Source organism: Rhinolophus hipposideros (assembly GCF_964194185.1).
Source record: "Rhinolophus hipposideros genome assembly, chromosome: 12".
NCBI lineage: Eukaryota > Metazoa > Chordata > Mammalia > Chiroptera > Rhinolophidae > Rhinolophus > Rhinolophus hipposideros.
Window position 1 is genome coordinate 58,586,528 of NC_138058.1, and position 14,261 is coordinate 58,600,788.

The 14,261-nt window shown below is 44.5% G+C and overlaps 1 protein-coding gene across 1 annotated transcript in view; it reads right to left on the reverse strand.

The window, feature by feature from the left end:
• Positions 1 to 14,261, reverse strand: part of PLB1 (phospholipase B1) — a gene marked incomplete at its 5' end in the record, with an annotated part of 118,382 nt that overhangs the window by 52,688 nt on the left and 51,433 nt on the right. Inside the window, 6 exons of the mRNA XM_081068441.1 lie at positions 1,906 to 1,986; positions 2,327 to 2,378; positions 5,154 to 5,262; positions 8,214 to 8,257; positions 9,766 to 9,839; positions 11,730 to 11,788. Of these exons, the coding sequence (XP_080924567.1) occupies positions 1,906 to 1,986; positions 2,327 to 2,378; positions 5,154 to 5,262; positions 8,214 to 8,257; positions 9,766 to 9,839; positions 11,730 to 11,788 (419 nt within the window). The remainder of the gene's footprint in view (positions 1 to 1,905; positions 1,987 to 2,326; positions 2,379 to 5,153; positions 5,263 to 8,213; positions 8,258 to 9,765; positions 9,840 to 11,729; positions 11,789 to 14,261) is intronic.

The following is a 14,261-nucleotide window of genomic DNA, read 5'->3' on the forward strand; positions in this document are numbered from 1 at the left end:
CTCCCTCCCCTAACATTGTGAGCTCCTTGAAGACAGAATCTTTGTTTCACTTGTCTGCTTAGCCCCCAGTACAGTGCCTGGCATACAATAACATGCCCAGTGCATGATACTAGAAGTAAAAAGTGTTCTATTTATCGGAAAACACTGTAAACAAAATTAAGTGGAAAATAACAAATAGGCCACATATTTGATAATGGGTTCGTAGACTTAACACAGGACTTTTTTTTTTTAAAAAATCAATAATAAGATAAATAACCTTAACAGAAAACGGCCAATAGGCATAATACAGAATTTATCAACAGGAGGAATTCAAGTGAGCATTAAACAAGGGAAATGAAAGTGTGCTCCCACCTACTAAGTAAATAAATGCAAAACTTGAAAACAAGACACGATTTTTTCATTTATCAGATTTGCAGCTATTAAATAACATACAGTGCCACTTGTGAAGTAGGGAAATAAGCATAATTGGTACAAACATTCTGGGAACAACTTGGCAATATGTATCCGAAGTATTAAAAATGTAGAGTCACCAAAAAATAAGATAGATGGATACGTGTTAAATTAATACAGCACAATGTTAACAACTGTAAAATCTAGGTAGTGGGCATATGGGCATTTACTACACAAGTCTTTCAATTTCTCAGTGTGTTGGGAAATTTCCATAATAAAACATTGGGAGAAGTATATATATCTTTTTGCTTAAAAAGCTTACGACTTAGAATGTATACCAGGAAACAATTATGGATGTACATAAAGATGGATGTTTACCCTGGTGTTATTTATAATAGGCATAATTAGAAGTAATGTAAGCTAAGCACTCAGTAGTGGGGAATGGTTATGTAAATAAGAGCCAACCTATATTATGGGTTACTATACAGTCATTAAGAATTATTGTATAGAAAAATAAATATTGACATAGGAATATCCTCCCAATGTGTTGCTATTGCAAAAAAGCAGGTTACCAAACAATATGTTCAGGATGATATAGCATTTTTAGAAAATAATAAAGCAATTTCTCTATATTCACAGAAAATGCTAGAGACATTTATTGAAATGTTAACAATGGCATTTCTGGATGTTGTAATTATGTTACAGAGAATATTGTTTTCCCTCTATAGTTTGATATGTTTTCTGTGTATATTGCTTGTACAATAAAAAAAAAACAACTATTATTTTTAAAGTCAGCTGAATTGATACAGATGAAGTGCTCGGTACAGGCAGAAGTCACAGGAGGTAGATTTGGGCTTAACACAAAGAAACACCACAAAACAGTTTGCTCCTACTCATGATACTAATTAGGGCCACCTTGCAAATTAAAGAGCGGCCCATCACTGGAAATGTTCAACAATTGAATTCTGTGGAAGGCATTCCTGCTGTGGGTGGGAGACTGGTCGTTATGGCTTGTGGGTTTCTTCCAGCTCAGGGAATCTGGGGTTCCAGGAAGAAGCACTGCACCTGCAGGGCAGCAGTCTGACTCTTGGATTTCCCATCAGCCCAGAATGACTGTTAGGCTCCAAACATGGCCTAAATGCCTGCATTAGGAAATCAACTTTCCCAAAGAAGTAATAGTGAGGCAGTTCAATATTGGAAAAGGAGCTGACTTACAATGATGTATGAAGATATGCCAGATTGTTCAAGATCATTGGAACGTTATCTTGGTTTCTAGAACGATATGATCAAGCTCCCCTGATAGGAAACCTAATCATGATTCATCTTACAATCAGTCCTGCTTGTCCTGTTGAATCTCTCGCTGAAGGTGAATGTCCTCTCGGTCTCTGAGTTAATCTCAGGCTGGATCCATGCCAGACCACAAACCCCAAGTCCCAACCCAGCTACACTGCTCCAGGGACCTGGGGTGGAAATCCCTCCAGGAGGGAGTTTTGAGTTAAGGGCCTGGAGACCTACCGGGTCATCGCAGAAATCACAGAGGTCATTGCCTCCTATAAACAGGGTTATTAGCTTCCAATCTTCCTGAAAATTTATCCTCTGAAATGAATAGGAAACAAACAAGTAAATAAAGGCCTTACCCCGGAGTCAAGTCAAGGAAAACACAAAGGGCTACACACTGGCAGGGATGGGTCCTCATACACCACAGGGTTTAGTGAACATTAATGTTTTCTGTTCTTTGGTTTGGGGGTCCTGAGGTCAGAGGTCACAGGCCATAGGTGTTAAGTCATTAGTTGTTGTTGTTTTAAAGGTAGACTCTGGATTTCCATGTGGCCCTGTCCTTTTCCGAGAGGTGACCCTGTCTGTTGTCATGGATTTCTCCTGTCCTCTCCCAGTTGTGGGGAATCCTCCCTCAAGGTGGTGCCTCTCCCAGACTTACAGTATCGTTCTTCATTAGGTCCACCAGCCTCCTGGCCTGACCAGGTAAACCCCTGCGGGCAAACATAGGAAGAAGTCCTGTGAGGAGTGGGGACACTATAGCTGGGGCTGGGAGGGAACTTAGCAGAGAGAACAGGAATCAAATACGGAGCAGGAACGCTGGACTGAAAGCCAGGCTCCCATCAGAGCTGCTTCTCCATTCAGCTTCCGCTGGGGGTGAGGGTGGGATGGGGTGTCATGGCTGTGCTTTGGGAAGGACAGAGTACTCCACATACGAGGAGCAGACTGTTAGTGGAATGGTTTTCTGATTGGCAATGTTTTTACATACTTTTCTTTCTCTCCCAAGCCAGGCTCATGTGGGGGCAAACAGAAGGCGGCGTGTGAGTGTTTCACATCATGCATGGGTCAGTATAAGCCCTTTTCTGCGGGTGCTATGATCTCAGCCTCAAGGGGCCCTCATCCTCAAGGTGACATGGTTGAGTCAGACACACCTGGGTTTGACATTTACTAACCTCTTGCTAACTGTGGGGATGTGACTTAAGTTCCCAGTCCAAAAAGACGGTAACCATGGAGCTAAACCCCCAATCTTAGAGGGTCATCAGGAGCAGCGAGACGGGCAAAGCAGCCCAATGGAGTCAGAGCTGCTACTGGTGACAGACGGCCTGGGTCTGAAGCCTGGTCCCACCACTGACCAGCTCTGAGACCTTGACACGGCATTTAACCCTGCGAACCCTCAGTTGTTTCCTTTCTAAGATGGGGAGGACAAGCATACCTTCATAGAGCTGTTGGGTAGATTAAATAAGGTGCCCATAAAGAACTTAGAACAGCGTATGGTAAGTATCCATATTACAAATAATCCACTGAATTATTCCTACCATCATCACCACCACCATCGTCACCATTATCATCAGTTAAGTCCCTGGCACAATGCCTAGCAGGAAACGTTGGTTGTCATTCCCTCCCTCTCTTAACTATTAGCCCAACTGGCCTGGTCTTAGTCATAGTACACTAGGCATCAGCGAACCTGGGTGGGAATTCTGAGTTAGCTACATAACCTCTTTGAGCCTCGGTTTCCTCATCTGTAGATCTGAAGTTATCAGGGCAGCTGCTCTTTCGATAGACCAGATTTGGGGGTGATTACTTAACCTCTCTGAACCTCAGTGTCATCATTAAGAAAACATGGGTATCTGACCCTCTGCTCTGTCCATGTCACAGTTACTGTGAGGAATACAAGGAAAAATAGACATGAAGGTATTCTGTCACTTGGACGCTGTTTATATGTATGAGGGTTTATTGTCCAGCTTGGGATAAAGCCTGCAGGGCACAAAGCCAACAGACCACAGGACTGAATGGATGTATCTGTTCAGGCCACTTTGCCTCTTGGTGCTTCAATTACTCCATCTGTGATATGGGAATAATCATCTCCAACTGTTCCCTGCAACTCAGGACGTGCTTGGACAAATGGATTACTTGCACCAAAGAGCCCCAAAGGCCTGGGGGGAAAGCAGGGAAGAAATCCAGGGCCATATGAATCACACTCTGTTTTGGTTACTTTTATGATCTCAACTAAGGGTTCATTCTTGGACGCCTTCCTGACCTAGTCATGCCCAGAAACACCTTTCTTCTCATACCACCAGCTGACATATTCTTGGGAAAAAGGCAAAATTATGGTAATATTAAAGTAAGCCCAAATTTATAAGCAGTAACTTGATAGCCTTTCACCCCTCCCCCACTAAAAGGAAAGCAAAGCCACAGAAATCATTCTAAAACCATCAGGTATTGAGTGATCTCTGCTTCGGATAATCTGTCACCTTTCCTGTCAAGAACACATGAGAGTTACTTGGGTGGCTCATAGATTCAGGATGGGATTGAGAACTGGGAGAATGACGTCAGGGAATCTAGAAACCAGAACCCAGAAATCCCTAGGAACCACACAGTAAAGTGAGGTTTGTGATTATTCTGGAAGAAGAATAGGGTTAAGAACCAAAAAGGATCTTTTCATTTATTTTTCCTGGATTGGGCATGGCATTCACTTATTCTCTGACCAGGCAGCAAACCCAAAGAATCACTCAAGGTTCCTTGGGAGAAATGGAGCTGCAGGACCCAGGAAAGCCGACCCTGCCCTTGTGAACCTGCCATTTAGTGCTACAGACCATGACACGGTGGTTCCATTGCTCACTAACAGGTTTCCCAGGTGGGTCCTGCAGCCCTGCTGCATTGCTGCTGGAACAACCATCCTGATCCAACACACGTGTGCTGTTTACAGCTCACCAGAACTTCTACATTCAACACGCATTGAGCCTCACAACAGCCCATCTCTTAGAGGCTAAGGCTTAGTGGCGGGGGTGGGGGAGTAGGGGGTGGGAGAGGGGCAGGACTCAGACTCAGGGAGCTGATGCTCTTCCCATGACCTAGGAGGGATGCCAAATCTAGAGCCTGAACAAGCTTCCCGAAAAGCATGTCTGAGGAAGGGAGGGAACGGATATAAAAGAGACTGACAGAGCAATAAAAACTGAGACTCAGAGTGAGCCCTCTTAGGGCCACTGTCTTATGGGCCACGAGATCCATAGAGGAGAAAAAGTGATTTGCTCAAAGCACCAGAGTCAAGTGTGACTAGTCCCTGGGGTGGAGTTGGGGATGGGTGAGCAGCTTCCTGTGTCCCACAGCAAGGGATCCCCAGGAGAGCCCATCCAGTCCAGTCTTGGACCCTCAGACCCCTTCCCTAGAGCAAGCCCCCCAGCCTTCAACTATACGTCCCAGTCTAGGCTAAGCCCCCACTGGGTCTCCAGAAGACCTATGCTTTTCACCCCCAAGGCTCCCCTGCTCACCCAGCTCGTTCTCCAGCCACGGCCTGGTTGAAGAAGGCTCCAGGACTGTTTTCTTTCCCAGTGCCAACAGAGAAGCCCTTGAGGGAAGGGTTGAATTCCCGGAGGAGGTCTGGAAACCCAAGGAAGAGATGTGCTTAGTAACTACCCCAAAGCAATCCTCAAACTCCTTTAATAAGCACCAGTGAGTGTTCAGGACCAAGCGGAGCCCCCACCCACAGCCCTTCCCCTTACTATTACTCTCTCAGCATGAAAAGAAAATGCCCAGCAGACTGATGTTTAACTGCCTGGGCAGCACCCCTGGGTACTTAAGGAATTATTGTTGAATAAATGTGAGTCTGGGCAGGTGCCTCTCTCATGCATTTTCCTTTTTTCTAAACATATAATAACTTATTGGGATAATTCACATACCATAAAAATCACCAATTTAAACCATACAGTTCAATAGCTTTAGGACATTCATACAGTTATGCATCTATTACCACAATCAACCTTAGAAACCTTTGAGCAGTGACTCCCCATTCCCTCTAACCTCACAGCAGCCATTAATCTACTTTCTCTCTGTATAAATTTGCTTATTCTGGACATTTCATATAAATGGAATCATACAACATTTCTTTTGTGGTTGGCTTCCTTTCACTTAGCATAATGTTTTCAACATTCACCCATGTGGTAGCGTGTATTAGGACTTCATTCCTTTTTATTGCCAAATAATATCTTATTGCATGGATAGATCACATTTTATCTATCCATTCGTCAGCTGAAGGACATCTGGATTATTCCCACTTTTTTGGCTATTATGAATAATGTGGCTATGAACATTTATGTACAAGTTTTGTGTGGGTTTTCTTGGATATACGCCTAGGAATAGAATTGCTGGATCACTTGTTTAACCTTTTGAAGAACTTACAGAACTTTTCCTAAAGCAGCTGTACCATTTTATATTCCCATCAGCAGCAAATAAGGGTTTCGGTTTCTGCACATCTTTACCAATACTTGTTATTATCTGTCTTCTTTTTATTATAACCATTCTACAGGATATGAAATGGTATCTCATTGGGTTTGATTTGCATTGATGGTTACTGATTTTGAGTATCTTTTCGTATGCTTATTGGCGATTTGTATATCTTCTTTGGAGAAATGTCAATTCAAATCCTTTGCCCATTATTTTTTTAGTGTGGTAAAGTACACAGAACAAAATTTACCATCTTAACCATTTTTAAGCATACAGTTCAGTGGTATTAAATACATTTATAATGTTGCCTTTGCCCATTTTTAATTGGATTGTGTTTTTATTGTTGAATTAAGGAATTTTTTATATTTTCTAGGTACAAGTTTATCAGATACATAATTTTCAAATATTTTCTCCTACTCTTTGGGTTGCCTCTTTTACTTTCTTTGGGTTGTCTGTTTCCTTTGAAGCACAGAAGTGTTTAACTTTGTTCAATATATCTATGTTTTCTTTTTGTCACTCGTGTAAAAGTGTTTAACTTTGTCCAATATATCTATTTTTTTCTTTTTTTCACTCGTGTTGTATCTAATAAGGCTTTGTTAACCCAGAGCCATGAGGATTTGGTGCTCTATTTTCTTTTAAGAGTTAGTTTTAGCTTTTACATTTCGGTTTACGTTTCATTTCAAGTTAATTTTTGTATCTGGTGTGAGGTGTGGGGGGGGGTCCAACTTCATTCTTTGCTTGTAGCTATCCAGTTGTTCCTGCACCATTTATTGAAAAGACTATTCGTTGCCCTACTGAATGGTCCTCACACAGCTTAAATGGGTCAAGAGAGTCCACCTGAGGGGTGATATTGTCTATCTTTCGTAAATCACTTTAGTGAAAGACCTTGAGCCCACTGATTTCCAATTATGTTATCCGTGATAATAACATAGAAATCAGAGAGCGCAGCAAGCTGTTGTGTATGCCAGGCCAGCTCACAGACAGTCGATCACACTCACAAAAGCCACCCAAACCATCTCCTAGCAATAGGAGAGCTTCTTTATAGCTGTTGTGTGTAGACCTAGAAATAAAGACAGGGAGTTCTTGTGCCATAGAAAGGCATCTACTTAAACAGGATTTGCAAATAGCAAAAACATATCAAATGGGAAGGTCAATCAGCAGTCCCTATGTGGAGATGAACCATCCCTCTCATCAAAGTCCTGGGGAGTTTATAGCTCAAACAATTTCTTAGCTTCTACAGATATATTACAAAGGAATAAACGCAAGAAAAGTAACTGAGAATGGGGCCGACAAAATCCCCCTCAGGCAAAATTATTTGCCAGAAGATTTTAAGGGAAAATAATTCAATATAAACATTTATCACAAGTATACTTTAAGAACAAGCACTGTGATGTATATACACCAAGGAGAATAAAAGATAAGTAAGACAAGGTCCGTCAGAGAATATAGCCCAAGGAAGAGATGTGCTTAAAAAAGAGATGTGCTTTAAAAAAGAGATGTGCTTAAAAAAGAGATGTGCTTAAAAAAGAGATGCGCTTTAAAAAATCATTCCAAGCAGGTTGTTGGTGAAATAATTTAAGGAAAACGTCAGGCCCCAAATACGGCTGTGTTTGCACAGCCTGAACAACCTCCTCTCTTACTGCTGCAAGAACAGCATTGCTAAAGCAACACACAGAAATTCAACGTCTTTGCACGCAACTGTGTCCAATGCAGCCCAAGCCGAGATCCATGCCTCTCGGAAAGGTGCTCTGCTCAGAACGACAGGCAAAGAGATGGGTTTCCTTTCCTTCTTTCTTGAATACTTTCTTAATAATGATTTGCACTGAGATTTGGCCTGAGATGTCTTTTCTTCTCTCTCTCTCTCCCTTCCTTGGACAAATACAATCTTTCTTAAATAAAAAATAAAAAATCTTCCACGCGTGGTCACTCTCAAGAAGCCGAACAGGTATACCGCCTCGGGGAAGCAGCGCCCCCTGCTGAATACAGCTGTGTCCCGCCGCCCGGTTTCCTGCTAAGTCCGCGGCCACCGCCAGAGGGAGCTGCAGACACGCACCGCGCTGGGTGGCCGCCAGAGCCCGCCCTAAGTCCCTGCGGGAGCAAGTACTCACTGGCCAGGGTGATGACGCTGCTGAGGTTGTGATCTCCGCCAACGCTGTGTTGGGGGAACAAGAAATAAAATGAAGGTGGAAAATGCCCGCAACGACGAAATACCTGAGACACCACCGAGACAGACCCTTCTGAGAAACCCCCTGGGGACTTGGGGCCTGCCCTGTGTCAGTTTAAAACAAACCAACCCTGAAAAGCAAACCAGAGTACAGCAACAACTCTCCCTTCTGCTCACAAACATCCACAGAAGTAAATTGATTTAAATGGTGCTGGCTGACAGTTGGTTTGTAACTCTGAGCGTTATTAACACTGGGGCAGGGAACCAAGTGGGCCCCCTTCTCCCCCGTCTCCCAAACGGCCACCCTTGCGCGCAGATGACGGCCTTACTCACTAGCCACTGCCGCTGCGCGTCGCTATTATTACTGAACACACAGCAAAAAGGGTTGCCCTCATGGTTCTCGTCCCGTTTGGCTTGGGAAATCCCATTTTTTTTTAAGGGGCATCTTCTAGAGAGCAACCCATCTCCCAAGCCCCGTCTAAAATGCCAAGGAAATCAAAGTTGGATGGGTGTCTAGGCATGAAAACATGCAACGTTCCAGAGTGTCTTGGATTCCCTGCTTTTCCATCTTCCCTGATCCTATGCCAAGTGCGCCTGGGGACGTTTTAAAAGTTCTGAGAGGGTGTGGGGTTTAACTCTGTGCGGCATCACGAGGGAAGACGCCAGGGATTCAACACTGAAGTTTAAGAGAAGCCAGATTCCAGGGTGAGGAAACACCAAACCTGCCCTCTCATGCTTGGCCTGAGCCGAGGGGTCAAAGCACAGAGGTCAAGTCCTGATCACTACAGTTTGTGGCAGCCTGGATTTGATTTCAGCCAGGGCAGGACAAGCCTGCAGGAAGCAACACACGATGGGGGAACGTGCCAGGTTAGGCGCCAGGAACCATGTACTCTACTTCTTGCTCTTTTTACCGTCTGGCTGTGTAACGTTGGAGGTTACTTGCCCTCTGGGAGCTTTGCTTTCTCATCTGTAAAATGAAGGCCCTTTAATAATGATACCAGCTCCCGTTTATATCTACTTTGTGTCAGGCACTGTGCTGGGTGCTTAAATTCTCTCTAATCCTCATGACAGTGCTCAGGCAACATTTTCTCTGCATCAGAGATGAGGAGACAAGCTCAGAGAGGTTAAGTAACTTGCCCAAGGTTGCACAGAGCCGCACAGCCAGGGTTCAGACTTAACTTTGATTCCAAAGACCACTGCCTCCTTTGGAGATTACTTCCCAGAAGGAGAAATGGAAGCTAGAGAAGCTTTTGTAACGCAAATGTTTATATAGTTTCTCCCCCAAACTCCTCCTACTCAGGTCCCAGCTCTTATTTTGGGGAGTGCCGTGGTTTGGGAAAGCTGACAAATAACTTCTTTGAATTAAACCTGGAAGTTTCTCATGAAAAACACTAGGTGGCTCAACCATCTGCTAGAGGAATGGTTTTCTATAATCCCAGCGGTCCACCCTGCCCTGCCATGAGGGGTCTTCAGGGCCTTGCCACTCCCTTACTCACCTCCAAGACAGGCCTCGGTATTGAGTAAGGACATCCAAGACATCCCCAGGCTTGGACCCGGCCCCATTACCTGCCTGGAGAGAATAACAAAGGGGTGAGTTTCCCTGCCCATTGTCCAGAAGGCCCGCATCTTGTCTTGGCCGGGAACGCCTGGGTCCTTTCTAGAATCCTTAGGTCACACAGCGCCCATCTTGATACACGTCCTGCCTTTTCAGAGCTGAGTGAGCGCTCCTGCTGGGAACCCTGGACCAGCCACAGCTCGGCCTCATCCTAAGAAATGCTGTCCAGACCACGATCGAGTGACACGAGGCTAACTAAAGTGTATCTGAAAATTAGACTGCAGTGTCCATTTTCCAAAAGGACACGTTTCCAGGTCCTGTTTTCCTCATTTAAAGAAAAAAATTATGAAGTCTGTCATAAAAGGAAGCATATTGCAATCCTTTTATATCAACATCTTTAACATGTACAATTTAAAAAATTAATCCGATGAAATACCACGGACCTACCCCTCAGCTGAAGAAAAAGCGGGGTCTTTTAAAACCACAATCTGGACCCACTCTGCAGGTACATGTCCCTTGCCTAAAGCCCTTTAATAATGATGCCAGCTATCATATCTACCATTTATGTTATGAGAAGGGCCATTCCACAGGGCACGCTGAAGGCTGGCCTTCCAGGCAGCCTTGGAAGGAGGGCTTTGGAAGAGGCTGGGCCTCGATGAGAGGTCCCCCCTCTTTGGTGTGATCCCTGCTCTGGTGCCCAATTCCTCTGCCACCTGCCAGATGTTACATTCAAAATGCTGCCTCCCCAGGAAGTCCCAAACGCTGTGCTGACTCTTGAGACTCCTTATTCCCAGAGCATCTCAAGGAGCCAAGAAGCAATGGAGTGTGGGGGGAAGTGACATCGGGCCACAGCAGCAGGCAGGGATTGGGATAAGCCATGCTAAGACCAGTCTGTCTGTCCTTCCCGGAGGGTTATGAGCAGTACGGCCTTGGGGGTGAAGAGTCACTGAGGCGTCCTGGAGGGGACAGCTATAGTGCAGGGATAGAATTCTGGACTTCGAGTCAGGACCGGTGAGTTCTGGTCCAGGTCCAGTGTGGCTGTGGGCACAGACTTTACCTCACCCTGCTTCATCTTTTTTTTTGGCTAAGTTTAAGAACAGTCATACTTCACAGGATCTTGTTGAGGATACTGAGTGAGATAATATCAGTGTGAACAGGCCATAGACATGAAAAGTGCCAGCTGGTCTCTGGGGAATACTCAGGAGGAGGCCCGGACTTCTACTGGCCCAGAGAACAGCAGCTGGACTCCTCTCTAATGAGCCACTATTGAACGGAAGCTTCTGTCTGGGAGCCTGTGGCACACCCCACCCAGGCTCTCTAAGGGCCTGATTTGGCTTTTCATGGATAGCTCTTAGCAGGGCCTGGGGTGTCACCACAGAGCAACTGCAGGGAGGGGCTGGGATCATTTTTAGTGGCTCTGGCTCTTCCACTGACCCACTGACTCACACTCCACCCTCATGAACACTTGTTCCTGTCTTAGCCTCTCTTCACCCCCACCCTTAACTTTTCTACACGGACAAACAAAGCACCAGCTCTTTGAAGGAGCAATACATGTGGGTGGGAGACATAGTCCATTTCTACCCCTCCACTGACAGGCTCTGCGATTTGGGCTGGGTCTTTTCTGTCACAGATGCTCCCTCTGGGGTCCTCCTACTTCCTGCTCTTCCCTTCATTCCAGCATTGGGAAAGGAACGATGAAGTTACAGTGGAGGTGGGAAAACGAGATGGGCAAGGAATGCCGGTTCCGGGGATGAGGGGGTGGAAGGGGGTGGAAAGGGACTGCAGATCAGGACCCAAGATAGCAACGTGTAAGGGCTGGGAGTGAGGTTTCCTCTCTCCACGTTCTCCAGGGAATCAAGGCCAGATCCTCTCCTGCCCCTTCCTTCTACAGCTGGGGTAACTCACGGTGAGAGAGTCGCCCAGGGCTGCGATCACCTTGATGTCCGCCAGCTTCAGCCTGTGAACTGAGAATCAAGCAGGAGTGAATGGAAGATCGGGCTTCCTAGCTCCTCAGAAAACAAATGAAAATCGTCCAGGAAAGCTACAAGTCTATCTTTTGGACAAAGATATTAAGAGCCCGTTCTTGTCAGAAGGCTCAGCAACAGCAACCGTGGAGCCTGACTGCCAGTCTCCTCAAGGGGTGTCTGCTGGCTTGTGATGGAACCTGATGTCACAAGGTGAGCAGTCACCGTCAGGGCATGAAATAGCCCTGGGCAGTATGATTCAGGAGTAAGGAAGGAATTGTGGTGGACACGCAACCAACACTTGATAATTTATTCTAGGAACTGGTCATATTTGGGATAAAATATCACATCATCCTACTAAAAAAAACCCGTTTCTCTAAAGTAAAACGGGAAATGCTTTTATACCACTTCTTTTAAATCAAGGTGAAATTCACATAATATAAAATTAACCATTTTAAAGTCAACAATTCAGTGGCATTTAGTACCGTATTCACAATGTTGTGAAACCACCACCTCTATCCAGTTCCAAAACATTTTCATTACCTTCAAAGGAGCCCTGCACCCATTAAGCATTCACTCCCCTTTTTCCCCCTCTTCCCCCAGCCCTTGACAACCACTAATCTGTTTTCTGTCTATGGGTTTACCTATTCTGGATATTTCATATAAATGGAGTCATACAATAGGTGGCCTTTTGTGTCTGGCTTCTTCCACTTTGCATGTTTTCAAGGCTCACCCCTCTTATGTTAAGAGCATGTGCGGCCAGTACTTCATTCCTTTTTATGGCTGAATAATATTCCATTGTATGGACATACCACATTTTGTTTATTCATTCATCACTTAATGGACGTTTGGGTTGTTTCCACCTTTTGAGCTATTGTGAATAATGCTACTATGAACTTTCATGTACAAGTATTTATATAAATGCCTTTTCCATTATTTTAGGCGTTACACCTAGGAGTGGAATTGGTGGGTCATATGCTAATCCTATGTTTAGCTTTTCGAGGAATCACCAAACTGTTTTTCACAGCCTGACTGTATCTCTTGAGTTTGAGCACGTACTGTGATGTCACTAAGCAGCTATTTACTCATGTGACAAACATATTCAACACCACGCAGTGGCAGGGTACACGGGGGACTATGCAGTAATCAGAAACGTTGAATTCCTTCAAGAAGCTCACAGGCTAAGAAGGAATCCGTAGTTACAATAACTTATAAGCTGATAAACACTCAGCAATATAAAGTGATATGAAGTTCTTGAGCAGAGGGTGATCTGCCTCTAGGGGTGGGGGGTGGTGGTTCCGAGAAGGCTTCATGGAGGGGGGAGTGTTGGAACTGAGCCTCAGGACATTATCAGATAAGGATGAGGCAGAGTGAGGTGGGTGATGGAGAGGAAAGCATAAAGGATGGTAAAGCATGTGATGTCTGTGAAGAACAGATAGTCATACATTTTGGCTTAAATGAAGGGTATAGAAGGAAACTAACAAAAAATAACATTGAAAGGTAGGTTAGGGCCACAGGTCTTTTATGCCTTACTAACATGAATATTGCATGAGTCCTCTCTCATTCTCTCTCTCTCTCTCTTTCTCTCTCTCTCTAAATATATATGTGTATACATATATATATATATATATATAGTGCATATATATATATATACACATATACACATATATATAATAACCTGCATACATACACTTGTACTATATCTATCTACCCCTTTACCTTATACACATATGCATGTGAATCCAAGTACATTTTGGGGAGCACACCTAAGATTCCTTATGCCACATATAGCTCTGTCACCTCAAATCACAAGCTCATCTCTCACTCTCCCCAATACCTCCCACTGCCCTGGAGTACCTGACTCCATAGTCACGCTGACTTTGCTATAGCTCCATCTTTCCTCTTCAATGTGCTTTCCATTGCCTCTGGTGGATCAATACTGAACCAAACTGTCAAATAGCTTTCCCGCCTTGGGAGAAGTCTAATATATTATTTGCACCAGGGAATGGCTCACTCCCAGGGGGAAGAAACCCATCATTTCAGTGGGCCATTGCTCAAGATGGATAAACTGAAACTTGTGTGCAAGGAGGCTTTCTAACAGCTCTTCTTTGCCAAGTTACTCTATAAACATGCAGTGAAATACAGAAAACACAAGATGCTTTCAACACAACTAGATTGCATGTAGCCCACTTCACTCATCGACATCCAAATCATGGTTGTGTAATTATACCTGCAGAGGAAGCCGTGTTAACACTGTGGAAACAATGTTCAAAGGGACTTGGAGATCCAGGTCTTGTCTCCTTCCATGGAGACGTCTTGTCTACCTGACTCCCATGCTGTCGGCAGATGGGGAACTGGCACTCCCACTGAGGATTTGCTCTCACTGGAAAAGTAAAAGTCCCTGCCTTTTCCTATGATAGCATGCACACTAACATACATAATTGTGAATGTGTGTATGCAAAATACATAGATT